Source organism: Lipotes vexillifer, unplaced genomic scaffold (assembly GCF_000442215.2).
Source record: "Lipotes vexillifer unplaced genomic scaffold, Lipotes_vexillifer_v1.1 scaffold412, whole genome shotgun sequence".
NCBI lineage: Eukaryota > Metazoa > Chordata > Mammalia > Artiodactyla > Lipotidae > Lipotes > Lipotes vexillifer.
The window spans coordinates 2,105,793-2,119,037 of record NW_006798464.1 but is presented as its reverse complement, the minus strand read 5'-3'; the positions used below and the strand labels follow the sequence as shown (position 1 = coordinate 2,119,037).

Sequence of the window (13,245 nt, the reverse complement as noted above, 5' to 3'; positions counted from 1 at the left end):
ATCACCTCACAATGCTGGGTGTCATACCCAGTTCTTCTACCTTTATAAAATCTAATGAGACTCTTTTATTTGGAATAAACCCCACAATTGCAAGGCCCTTGGGTATTCTTCTTTAGAAGCCCTAGGTGGTTCTTTCATCGATTTGCTTAGATTAGTAAATCTCCTAGAAATAGGGAGATTCTCAGGCAGATTTCCAAGCATTTAAACCTCTTTGGAGTTTAAAGATTATTTCTTTCAGTTACTGAAATGTCCCCTGAAGTACCTGTTAAACCCAAATAATCTTATGAATGCTGGGCCTGGAGCTTCTCACTTGGTTAGGTTTTCATAACTTCCCTAAGCGTCTGTGCCATTTAGCTGAGCAGCAGCTACTTAGCTTAGCCACTGTTGGCATCATCATCACTTTCTCATTAGATGTATCTTCTCTTTTCTTTTGAATATTGCCTTAAAAGTTTTTTTTGTATTTTGGCAATTTAAGTTTCTGAAATAGTTCCTTATCAATGGTTAATGTTCTGATATTCTAGCTAGTTCCTATGTGTTCCCTCTGACTTTGCATCAAATATCCCTGATTCTTTTCTTCCTCTCTTAAAGATTACACTCTTCTCCTGATTCTACAGCCCCTTCCCCTTTCTGAAACTAAAGAGCAGGACCTGAGGTACCCCACGATATTTCTCTTTCTCTCCACAACCCATGCAGATGGGATCTGTGCTCAGAGGTTTGCCAGAAGAGTGATTTTACACCATCCTATTCTGAGCAGCTCTAATAGGTTTGTCATCCTTTTTCTCTAGGCTCATTTATGTCTAATTTAAATTTCTGCTTTTTGTTTTCTCTTTTGTCCTCTGTACCTTTCATGTGTTTGATGTCTACACTCTGGTTTTCTCCATTTGTTTAGTTTGTCTGCAGCTAACTTGCTTTTACTTGAGTTAACTCCTCTATTAAATGGGCATAATACTAGTCTTTACTACATCAAAATAGTGTTGGTGATCAAAGGAGCATGCATGTAAGTGCTTTTGGAAAACAATATCAAAAAAGATTCAGCTGTGAAAAGACATTATTTGTAATTGATTCCAATTTAATGAAATATAGCAAACAGTAATATATATGTCCTTTATTTCGAGCAATTTTTAATTAAAAACATGGTGCAGTTTAAATGTTTTGTTGGTGTTGGTTGTAAGAGGATTTGCCGTGTATCTTTCACCCCTTAGTCATCTTTTGGGTTGTCCTTTGAATCTTCTCTACATCGTCTGTGAATGTCCTTGGATGTTGTAGAAACCTCAGAGGGCCAAGAGTGAGCTCTGGGGAATTCCCTGGTGGCGCAGTGGTTGAGAATCTGCCTGCCAATGCAGGGGACACGGGTTCGAGCCCTGGTCCAGGAAGATCCTACATGCCGTGGAGCAACTAAACCCGCGAGCTACAACTACTGAGCCTGCGTGCCTAGAGCCTGTGCTTCGCAACAAAGAAGCCACAGCAATGAGAAGCCCGCGCACCGCAACGAAGAGTAGCCCCCGCTCACCGCAACTAGAGAAAGCCTGTGCACAGCAACGAAGACCTAACGCAACCAATAAATTTATTTATTTATTTATTTATTTATTTATTTATTTATTTATTTATTTATTTATTTATTTATTAAAAAGAGTGAGCTCTGAAGAGCTTCTCCATGCACGTGCATGTGATTCACTGTCATTCTTCCCGGTGGGAGAGAGGACTTGGGGAACAGGCAGTCTGCAGTTGAGATCCTCATTCTAAACTCAGCCCAGCACTCCATGAGGGATCCGACTTGGAAGTGCTGTCTTGGGCAAGCCCGCCTCTCTGCATTGCCTGATGCTTCACATTCCTGGGACAGTGTTTGATAGTTGGCTGTGGAGCTGCTGCCCTGCTTCTTTCCCCAGGGTCCTCGGAGGCCCCTTTTTTCCTCTGCTAGGCTGACAGATAAAATGATCCTAGGGGCATCTGGGGTCATTTTCACAGCTGTGGTTGGAGCTGCGAGTGCAGGCTATGTCAGAGGAGGCTTGCTTAAGTATAAATGAACCTGTCAGAGCAGAACCAAGGTCCCAGGGTCACCTGCAGAAGAGAGATGAAACTCAGTCAGTGCCTGCTCCCTCTCCCCCTTGGGAAATCTAAACCAACTTGATATTTAAATGGGAAGGTAAAACGGGAGTGGGTGTGGTTTAGGGAAAGCAGCATCTGTCCCTGATGACTCTGGGGCCTGACACAGTGATCTGAACAGACCCGAAGTCTGATTCCAGTGTGACGTCTGGGCAAGTGACTCAACCTCTAAGCCAGCTTCCAGCTATAAAATGAGGAGAGATAAACCTACCAAATAAGATTCCTTCAAGCATTTAAGTGAGGCAGCACTCAGTACCACCTCCTAATTTCTATGACCGCGGACCAGAGAAGATAGGATGGGTGCTGTGATTGATGCAGAGGAGAGGGAGGGGGTTGAAAAGGGAATGATTATTATGGGAAGGTGATAAGAGCCATATCTGCACACCATGGCTAAGCAGTGACAAGAGTACAGAGAGGTGTAAATGCCAGGGTGGGAGATGAGAAGGAGATTGGGAAAAAAGCCAGAAATGGAATGTCCTTGTCCTGTGTGTCGTGCTTTCTGGGAGCTCAGCATGACAACCAGCTTCTCATACACGCTTCCCCTTTTAAGATGGTGATCCACAGAGCTAGCAGGCCTTGCTGAGCTAGATATGGCAAGAGTAATAACAGCAAGTACTGTTTTTGAGCCAGACTGGGGAGTAGGTTCGGTCACAGCCACACTGTGCAGTGTTTCTGAGAAGAGTCCAGGGCCCAGGGGTTGGTCAGTACCCTGCTCCTCCATCATTCACTCCTTTTGTACTCTGTCTCTCTAATGAGATGGTAAACTCCTGTGGGAGCAGGGCACTATCTTTTGTGTCCCTGCCCTCCTGCGCCTGGCATAGTGCTCTGAACATTGGTGTTTAGTAAACATTTAAGCAAAAATAAATGTATTATTCTGGAGCACAGTGTCTTCTATTCATTAAGTGCTGCCACTGACCCAAAATTTCTTTCCAAGACAAGTCTGGACAGCTCCTTTGGAGGAGACTTTGAGAGGGAGTCCAAAATAACAAATTATCTTGTTGCTTCCTGCCACAAAATAATTGGGCTAAAAAATGTAAAACTATTAAAAATAGGGCAGTGTGGTTATTGCCATTTTACAATTGAAGAAGGTGAGGGTCAGTGAGGTCACACAGCTTGTATATGGACTCTTGGTGCTCTTTTCACTCCCCTGACCCAAAGATCTGCCTCCTGGCCAACTGATAAGCCAGTCTCTCCCAAGCTGGGCGCCCATTTGTGGGGGGAGGGTGGGGGAGGGGAGGGCTCGGCCATCCATCGTTCTGCACTCCTACCCTGAGCACCTGCTGTGATTTCCACAGCACCTGGTGAGTGCCGGCTGTGAGAAGGCAGAGAGCCGGTGAACCCGGTCAGATTCCCCAGGAGGGAAGGGCCGACTGACATTTTATGGAGCTCCTCTGGTGCCTGGCACTATGCTGGGCACTGTAACGCCTGTGTTACACAGGAGGCGTCTTCGCCCCCTTTTCTACCCTTAGAAAGAGGCACAGAGGTGAAGGAACCGCTCGTTGGCCGAAAGCCCTTGGGAGCGGTGAGGGAGGGCCAGGGGAGCCGGCTTTGCCCAGGTCCCCAGCTTGGAGGTGGTGGGCTTGGGCCCGAACGCCCTGAGGAAGCGGTGCCCACGTGGGGTTAGGAATGCGGCCCTGCGGACTGTGGAGGGGGCCCCTGACCAAGACCCCCGCCCAAGGGCTGGCGAGGACAGGAGGGTCGGAGGAGGGCGGGGCAGGAGCGACAGCGAGCGCGCCGGGGCGGGCTCTTCGGGGCAGGCTCCGCCCCCAGGGGCGCGGGTTTAAAAGGAGGGAAGGCGCGCGTCAGGTACCTGAGCCGTGGGTAAGTGCACCTGAACTGAGGTGCGGCCGGCACCCAGCCATGACCCTGCGGGCGCGGGGCGCTCGACTGCTCGGAGGCCTTCTGCTCTTCGCTCTGCTCGCTGCCGGCGCCGCCCCGTTTAGCTGGGATCTCCCGGAGCCCCGCAGCCGGGCCAGCAAGATCCGAGTGCACCCGCGGGGCAATCTCTGGGCCACCGGTAAGTCTTCGCGGTACGGGCAAGCGCCCCCCACCCTGCTCTGACCCCATTTTCCTTCTCTGGCCTCTCCTCAGCCATGGACACTAGTGTCCAGGCTAGAGGGGACCCTGGAACTCATCTAACAGATGGGGAACTTGAGACCCAGACCCAATGACGGTTAAATCACTCACCTAGCCAGTTTAAAGCAGAGCTGGGGCTGGATCCTAAATCTACCTGCCAGCCCGTGCCCCTTCTCTTAGACAAGACTCTACTGAATCTTCTAACCTCTGGTGTGTCTTCTCTCTGCACCTCCACCTTCCAGACTCCTCTTGTTCTCCACTTCCTTCTCTGCCGTTCCTTGTCCCTCTTCTAAGCAGACAGCACAACTGGCAGAGTTTCTTCCTGGCCCTGGGGCATCCCACCCTCCTTCCAGCTGTGCCGTCCCCTCCACCCCATCTACCTGCTCAGGAAAAGCTGAGGTACAGGCTTTGCCACCACCCGCGGTCTTTGTAGCTCCTGGTGACGAGGAGGAGGAAGGTTGTGTATCTTCCTGCCATGAGAACTGAAAAGTGGGAGAGATGGGGAGCTTTCCCACGGGGATAGGATCCTTGCTCCCTGACTCCCTTGTGCCTCGGCACCTCCTTTCTAGGTCACTTCACGGGCAAGAAGAGTCTGGAGCCCCCCAGCCCATCCCTATTGGGGACAGCTCCCCACATCTCCCTGAGGGACCAGAAACTGCAGCTGAGTCATGATCTGCTCAGGATCCTCCTGCAAAAGAAAGCTCTGGGCATGAGCCTCAGCGGCCCAGCACCTCACACCCAGGTGAGCCAGGCCCGGGAGAGGCTCAGCCAGGGCTGCCCCTGGATCCAGCATTGGGCTTACGGTGTGAGTGCCCAGCCAGGGTGTGATAGGCCCACCCAAGAAAGTCAGCGATTCTAGGCTCTCCCTGTGATCTAGAGCTCAAACGGAGAGGATTCTGAAGAAAGAAAGCTGACCTTCCCAGCAAACCCCATGGAACAAAAAGTGGGGGAAGACGTTCCCCTCACCCATTGCCCAGTCTAAAGTCACAGCCTGGGATTATCCAGCAGGACCTTCCCCTACCTCCACCCCAGTCTACACAGACTTGCCCCACCCCAGCTGTCCACCTTTGCTGTGCCCTGTATGTGCCTGCTGGGACCCTGAGGCTCAGAGAAGGGATGAAAAGACTTAGTTAGCAGCTAAGACAGAGTCTAGACCTTGTTCACCTTGACCAGTGCTCTTCCCAGGCTCTCATCTGCCTCAGTGACCAGTGGCAGAGTTTCTCAACGCCAGCACTTGATATTCTGGGCTGGACAGTTCTCTGTTGTGGGAGTTGTCCTGTGCATTGTAGGACGCTTAGCTGTGTCCCTCGTCTCTATCCACTAGAGTATGGATAGATACTGTTAGGACAACCAAAAATGCCTCCAGACATTGCCAGAGGTCCTCTGGGGAGGGGACAGGGGAGGGAGCCAAAATCACCCTGGGTTGTAAACCACTGACAGTTCAAGGCTCCAGAGTTGAAGCCAAGCCAGCTTTCATCTCCAGCCTGGCAGAGGGGCAACTCCTCCATTCTCTGTCCCTGGCACTGTCGCCATCCCACACCACCTTCCCTGGTACTTCGTTGCTATGTGAAGAAGGCATTGTAATGTGGTAGAATGGGGGCTCTGGTGACAGCATGCTGGGCTCATAAGCTAGCTACTTAGTAGCTGTGTGACCTTAGAAATGTCATTTAACCTCTCCAAGCCTCATCTTCCTCATCCATAAAATGGGAACAGTAGTGCCCCTCTCCTCTTAAATGAGACCATTTGTGTCACATGCTGAGCATGATGCCTAATGCATAGAAAGCACTTAGTAAACAGGAGCTGTTGCCAGTCTGTGAGCTTCCTGGCAGCACCAGTGGCTGACTTAACTTTGTGTGCCCCATCGTGCCTAGCCCTAGCGTATAATATGTACATCTTGAAAGAAGGGAGGGGCATTCCCTACAAAAGGTTCATCCCCAGCCCCATGGGGAACTAAGATCCCACATGCCGCGCAGTGTGGGCAAAAAAAAAAAAATGAACCACCAGCCTCTGGAGACCTCAGATGTAAGGGCCAGGTGCTCGGGCTGGCTAAGTCTGAAGGCAGACAATGTCCCCTCCGGGGCCACCGGTCTCGAAGGCCTGAAACATGAAGACCAACTAGAGAATCTCAGAGGAAGCAGTACTTAGCCTTGCGGGGTGGGACTTCAGAAGTGAGGTCTTGGGCAGAGCTGGAGGTGGGGGAGTAAAAACACTGTCCGGCCCAGGGCCAGGCATGGTGCTTGGACTTTACTTCTATGATCTCCTTTGACTGTCATGACCACTCTGTGAGGTTGAGGCTGTTACTCTGAGAAAACCACCACCCTGACCCCTCCCAGGCCCTTCAGGGAGAAAGGCACTGGGGGGCCTGCCCCTGCCTACCTCTGTGGATGCCTAGCACTTAGGAATGGCAGGATGCCCCTATCTTATCGTATAAGATATCCTAAATATTGCACGGACATACTTAAACGAAAAAAATTATTCGTTGTTTACCTAAAATTGGAATTTAACCGGGCGTCCTGTATTTTATCTGGCCTTTTCCTCTGATCTGCAAATACCCGGTCATAAAACGAGCGTGTATTTGGTCCCTCAGGCCCCGCCCGGAACTGACATCCCGGGAATCCCTGAATTTGCGTCTTGTTTCCAGGAGTGCTTATCCGGAGAATCCCGGACCTAGCTAGCTAAGGGTACTGCTGGTCCGCGGCGGCGCTAGGGCACCTCTAAGGCCCCACCCCCCGGTCAGACTAGGCCGCGCCCCACTCCTCGCGAGAGGGCCGCGCTTGCCCAGGAAGGTTCAGAGGCGGAAGTGGGGTACCGGAAGCGACAGTTGCCATGGAGCCCTCGGAGGACTGGCTGGTGGAATCCTTGCGCTTGTAAATCGTGTGGGCTTGGGACGTGGAATCCGGGGCTGGAGCTGGCTTGGGGGCGGACGGGCGTGGCATGGAGCGCGCAGGGAACCTGTACGGAGGACTCCGCCTGGGCCTCGGCTCCCGCAGCTGGGAAATGGCACCTTCCTGTGTGCGCAAATTGTGTGAAGTACTAGTAGGGGCAGTGCTTGTGGAGGATAATAATAACATAAGTGACTGTTTATTTTGCGCCAGGCTCTGAGTTAAACCTTAAACAAAGATTATCTCGATTCCTCACATCAACCTTGGGAAGTCTTGAGTACTCTAGGAGTTCCATTTTACAGATGAGGACGAGACTCAGGGAAACTGTGACTGGCCTGCGTCCAGTCACACCGGGGATGAAATGTGTAACAAGGCTTGATCCCAGTTCTGCCTGATTCCAGAGCCTGGGCCCCCAACTGCCGAACCATGCTAACATCTCAGGTTCTTTAACAGCTGTAAAGTGCCATGCATCATGTGATGTTGTGTCCCTGTCATGCAGGTACCAGGATTTCCATGCATTCGACCTCTCGGGAGCCACTCGAGTCCTTGAATGGATTGGTGACAAAGGTGATATGCCCAGCCTGGCCCTGAAGAACCAATCCTCAAGCTGGAACTCAGGAGCTCAGCCCAGAGGGACCCAACCCCTCTTCTGGGAGCTTGAGGGCCTCTTGGTCACTTGTAGCAATTTCATGCCCCATCAGCATTATATTTCTCTTATGAAGATCTAGATCTCTTCCATCCCTCAGTACAAGGCTGCATACCAATGGCAGAAGAGTTTGTCTTTGCTTTGGGAGATTTGGCAGAGTGTCTGGACCCAGCTGTGGTCCAGAATCTTTCTAGCACTTTGTCACAGCTTATTCTGCTTCTTTTTCCAGGAATCTTGGTTTCTGGCTATGAAAACCTGAAAAAAAATGAGATTCTTCATCTGATATTACCTCTCAGACTTTCTGTAAAAGAAAACCAGGTAACTTGAAATATTTATGCTGAGTATATGTGTCTACTTCTACTCATTTATTAAATCTTTATGGAGCTCCTATTGTCTACTAAATATTGTCCTGGATACGAGAAAGAGAGAAACTGTAAGCCCTGGGCCTGCCCTTATAGTCTAATAAAGGGAGGCAAATGTGCACAGAGGTAAGTTGTACAGAAAGTCCTGTGATTTACAGAGGGCTCCTAGAGCAAGAAGTCAATTATACTTTATCAAGAATAGATTTAGGGGGAATTCCCTGGTGATCCAGTGGTTAAGACGCCACACTTCCACTGCAGGGGGCCCGGGTTCGATCCCTGGTCGGGGAACCAAGATCCCATAAGCCGTGCCACACGGCCGAAAAAAAAAAAAATTTAGGGAGCAGTTAGAGTATGAAGGGTGGTTGAAGTCTTAGAATGGTTAAGATCACCTAGGATGAATGTGTAGTATATAAAGAATAAGAGGAGAAGTTGGCTAAAGACAGAACCTCAGGGAGAACATTTAAGAAATGGGTAGAGAGGGGCTTCCCTGGTGGTGCAGTAGTTGAGAGTCCGCCTGCCGATGCAGGGGACACGGGTTTGTGCCCCAATCTGGGAAGATCCCACATGCCACGGAGCGGCTGGACCCGTGAGCCATGGCCGCTGAGCCTGCGCGTCCGGAGCCTGTGTTCCACAACGGGAGAGGCCACAGCAGTGAGAGGCCCACGTACTGCAAAAAAAAAAAAAAAAAAAAAAGAATTGGGTAGAGGAAGATGATGAACCCACAAGGAATACTGAGAAAGAATAACCTTTGAAGTAGGAGTCTCAAAAAAGGCCAGTGATCCAGAAGCCAAGAGATAAGAATGTGTCACGAAGAGTTGATAGCTGCCTAATGTTACTATAAAATCACTCAGGCTCATTGGCTAGATCAGCCCTGCCTTTATCGCCCTTGGGTAAATTTCCTTCCTAATGTTCTTGATCTTCCTCATCCCTACCCCTCAAGCTGAGTCAGGAGCTCACCAAAATTGAGCCTTGATGAGAGACCTGATTTACCTCCCGCCTCACCCCTGGCTTTCCCTCTCTTCTCTTGTGGCCACCTCCTCTTCCCCTGCCTCCGGTTCCTCACGTGGAGATAGTAGAGTCTAGTGGCTAAGAGCATGGACTTCGGTTAGACAGACTTGGGTTCAGATGTATAATGTAACCCGTGTGACCTTAGAAAAGTTGCTTAAGCTCCTTATGTCTTGGCTGTGTCATTTTAGAACAGGGATAATTATACTGCCCAGGTCACAGGGCGGTTGTAAGAATTCAATGTGATAAAGTAAAGCACTAAACAGGGTGGCTGACACAGTGAGCACTGGATAATTGGCAGTTGTATTTTTTTTAATTAATTAGTTTATTTTATTTATTTATTTGGCTGTGTTGGGTCTTTGGTGCTGCGCGGGCTTTCTCTAGTTGTGGTGAGCAGGGGCTACTCTTCGTTGCTGCTTGTGGGCTTCTCATTGCGGTGGCTTCTCTTGTTGCGGAGCACAGGCTCTAGAACGCGGGCTTCAGTAGTTGTGGCACGCAGGCTCAGTAGTTGTGGCTCGCGGGCTCTAGAGCACAGGCTCAGTAGTTGTGGTGCACGGGCTTAGTTGCTCCGCGGCATGTGCAATCTTCCCAGACCAGGGCTCGAATCCATGTCCCCTACATTGGCAGGTGGATTCTTAACCACTAGCAGGTGGATTCTTAACCACTGAACCACCAGGGAAGTCCTGGCAGTTGTATTTTTATTGCTGGAAGAACCCACCTAACTTCCAGTGCGAGGTGTGGGGAGGAATGGGGCTGTGTTAGTTGGCTTATACATTCCACCTTTCTCTGTTAAGCCTCTGTGAATCCTCTAAGAAGGCTTGGAATATAACACTTGTGCTGTGGTGAAAGGTTAGAAGAAAGGTTTTGGATGTGCAGGAAAGAAAGGAAGCTATCTGTGTAAGGAGGTGAGACCAACATTTGCAAATAACAGCACCCTGAGGCCCTGCCCAGAGAAGCATCATTGCCACCTGAGCGGCTTCCGTGGCTTCCTGCCAGGCTAGGATATGGCTCCTTACCTAGAACTTGTCTGAAACATTCCTTTGGAGAGCGGTCCCCTATCTGATTGGCCACCCCTTTGTATTTTAGGGCTTATTCCCTGAAAGAGATTTCAAGGTACGGCATGGAGGATTTTCAGACAGGTCTGTCTTTGATCTGAAGTATGTGCCAGACACCAGGTATGGTCAGCTCTGTGACCCAGACCTTCCATTCAGGATGGAGTGGCTGGAACTTTAGGGGTATCCTGTATCTTTATCACCACCCCTCCCCATCCCACCTCAGGACAGGGGCACATGGGAGGGCATGTGCACACACAGATCTGGAATACAAAGAAACCAGTGCTCGGTGGCTTTACGGTCCCTCACAGACCTCTTGACTATGGTAACCCACAGATTGCTGGCGTTGCACTAGGGAATAGATATAAAGTAGAAGGGATGCTCTTAGCGTCTCAGAGAGCTGGTGGTGGGTAGTTGGGGCTAATAGCTCAGTTGGCAGAGGCCAGAGCCTCTGGGTGAGGCTTCTGTGTTCAGGCTCCCTGCTGGGTCATGCCACGTTCAAGCCAGGGCTCAGTTCCACAACTCTCTGTGAGCTGTGGACCTGTCCCTAAAGGGGAATGAGCCTGCTCCCCCTCTGTTAAATGAGGGTGACTGATCTTGATGACCCCTCCCTGCGTAAGCTCTCCTGATACGGGGAGTGTAGGAATCCCATGCTGAGTGGGCTGGAGAGGGAGAGGCTGAGGGCTGTTGGGGTGAGCTCCCCGCTGTATGGGCTGAGATTTCTTATCCATCCTGAATAGGTTGCTGGTGACCAGTGGCCTTCCCGGTTGTTACCTGCAGGTGTGGCAGGTGGCGGAGGACAGCGGTAAGTGACTTTGACTCGGCGGGGTTGGGTTTGTAGGAAAGCCTGTTACTCTCACACCCCCAATCCCTAATCTGAGCCAGTTTAGAAACAGACTCGGGGCTTCCCTGGTGGCGCAGTGGTTGAGAGTCCGCCTGCCGATGCAGGGGACACGGGTTCATGCCCCGGTCCGGGAAGATCCCACATGCCGCGGAGGGACTGGGCCCGTGAGCCATGGCCGCTGAGCCTGCATGTCCGGAGCCTGTGCCCCGCAACGGGAGAGGCCACAACAGTGAGAGGCCCGCGTACCGCAAAAAAAAAAAAAAGAAAGAAACAGACTCAGAGCCATTGGGAATTAAAATGCAGTATCTACTGGGACTTCCCTGGCTGTCCAGTGGTTAAGACTCTGTGCTTCCACTGCAGGGGGCACAGGTTCAGTCCCTGTTCGGGGAGCTAAGATCCCACATGCCACATGGTGTGGCCAAAAAAAATTTTTTTTAATGCAGTATCTACTTTAATGCAGCAAAGGTGAATTAGCAGCCACAGCAGTGCCCACAAGCCCCAGGTGGAGCTTCCAATAGCTTGCTTCAGGAATTGAGTTTACCAGCCCAGCCAGAGGCAGAGCACCTGGTGAACTTCGGGCCCCTCCCACCCCAGGCAGGGGCAGAGCGAGGGCAGCAGGGAGGTCACCTCTCACTGCAGGCATGCTGCTCTCAAGGAGGGAAAACAGTGAGTGAGCACAAGGCTGGGCTGACCAGTCTCCCACTCAGAGACGTAGCTCTGCTGCCCAACGGGAACAGGAAAGTTGGGAAAGGCGCAGGAAGCGTTAGTCCTGTTCCTCTGGGAGTCGGGGGAGTTCTCTCATAGTATCCCCTCCAGCAGGAGGTTTGCAGTTCCCCTGTCAGGCAGGCACCAGAGCCTGCAGCCCTGATCCAGCCCCTGCCATCCCTCCTTGGGTTAGAGCATTGTTGACCAGCGTGGAAGCGGGCCTCAGAGGCAAAGGCAGCTGCTCTTGGAACTGCCCCTTGGCTTGTGTGGTCCTCTGCCTCACTTGGATGCTTCCCAGAAACCGGTAGCAGCTGTTGACTTCTCCCCAAGCTTCACTGCTGCAGGAAGGTGGTTCTGGTCCTCATTTGGTTTTTGAGGTCACTGACCCTGTGGACTTTCCTTTGTTGTTTCTTCCTTGTCACTTGTCTTATGCTGTAGCTTCTAGGTGTGTGTATATACTTATTTGTAGTTATGATTGTTTATTTTTTCATAATTTTATTGAAAGTCACCCATTTTTAGTATACAGTACAGTGATTTTTTTTTTTTTTAGTAAATTTAACAAGTTGTGCAACTATAATCAGTTTTAGGATATTTTCATGACCCCAGTAAGATCCATCATGCAATTACTATTAACCCCCGTGCCCACACCCTGCCCCAGGCGACCACTAATCTGCTTTCTGTCTCTATGCTAGATTTGCCTTTACTGGATATTTCATATCAGTGGAATCATACAACATGTGGTCTCTTGTATCTGGCTTCGTTCACTGAGCATAGTACTTTTGAGGTCCACCATGTCATACAATGTCATAATGTGTATCAGCAGTTTGTTCCTTTTTATGACTGAACAGTATTCCATTTATGGATGTATCACATTTGTCTATTTGTTCACCAGTTGATGGATCTGATTTTTGGTTATTAGGAATAATGCTGCTAAGAACATTCATGTACAAGTCTCTGGACATATGTCTTCATATGTCTTGGATAGACATTAGGAATAAAATTGCTGGATCATGTGGTAAACTTATGTTTGATTTTTTTTTAATTTTTTTTTGTTTTTTGTTTGTTTGATTTTTTAAGAAACTCCCAAACTCTTTTCCAGAATGGCTTCATCATTTACATTCCCACCAGCAGTGTATGAGGGTTCCTGTTTCTCCATGTCCTCACCAACATTTGTTATTATCTGTCTTTTTTATTAAAGCAGTCCTAATGGATGTGAAATTGTATATCATGTGGCTTTCATTTGCAATTCCTTAATGACTAATAATGTGGAGCATCTTTTTATATGCTTATTAGCCATTCATGTATCTTTGGTAAAATGCCTATTCAAATCTTCCTAAGGGTGTTCTGTTATTTTTTTCCCCCCTAGCAGGCTGAGATAACAAGCTGTCACAGGCCCTTTGATATGCCAGTTTCATTGTACATTTTAATAGATACTTGTTCGGATTAATTAACAATCTATAAGATGTAACAGTAATATTAATGAGTGTATATTATATTCCAGGCACTGTACTAATCACTTTCCATGTGTGATCTCATTAAATTCTCATAAGTCTGAGAATAAACTCTTTCC

General features: G+C 49.5%; 2 protein-coding genes across 2 annotated transcripts in view; both read left to right on the top strand.

The window, feature by feature from the left end:
• Positions 1–3,933: 3,933 nt before the first annotated feature.
• NMB (neuromedin B) lies at positions 3,934–6,850 on the top strand. The gene is made up of 3 exons (XM_007470574.1): positions 3,934–4,120; positions 4,749–4,921; positions 6,767–6,850. Exons 1-3 carry the CDS (start codon positions 3,964–3,966, stop codon positions 6,848–6,850), a joined length of 414 nt encoding a protein of 137 aa, XP_007470636.1. The 5' UTR covers positions 3,934–3,963.
• Positions 6,851–7,005: 155 nt separating this feature from the next.
• Positions 7,006–13,245, top strand: part of WDR73 (WD repeat domain 73) — a 12,162-nt gene continuing 5,922 nt past the window's right edge. The window contains exons 1-5 of the mRNA XM_007470573.1: positions 7,006–7,046; positions 7,561–7,628; positions 7,937–8,025; positions 10,161–10,249; positions 10,867–10,931. Coding sequence (XP_007470635.1) covers positions 7,006–7,046; positions 7,561–7,628; positions 7,937–8,025; positions 10,161–10,249; positions 10,867–10,931 — 352 coding nt within the window. The remainder of the gene's footprint in view (positions 7,047–7,560; positions 7,629–7,936; positions 8,026–10,160; positions 10,250–10,866; positions 10,932–13,245) is intronic.

Coding starts and splice junctions, on each gene's coding strand:
- NMB (XM_007470574.1), top strand. CDS start 3,964: ATGACCCTGCGGGCGCGGGGCGCTCGACTGCTCGGAGGCCTTCTGCTC. Junction 4,121..4,748: donor GGGCAATCTCTGGGCCACCG/GTAAGTCTTCGC, acceptor CCTCCTTTCTAG/GTCACTTCACGGGCAAGAAG. Junction 4,922..6,766: donor GCCCAGCACCTCACACCCAG/GTGAGCCAGGCC, acceptor TTGGTCCCTCAG/GCCCCGCCCGGAACTGACAT.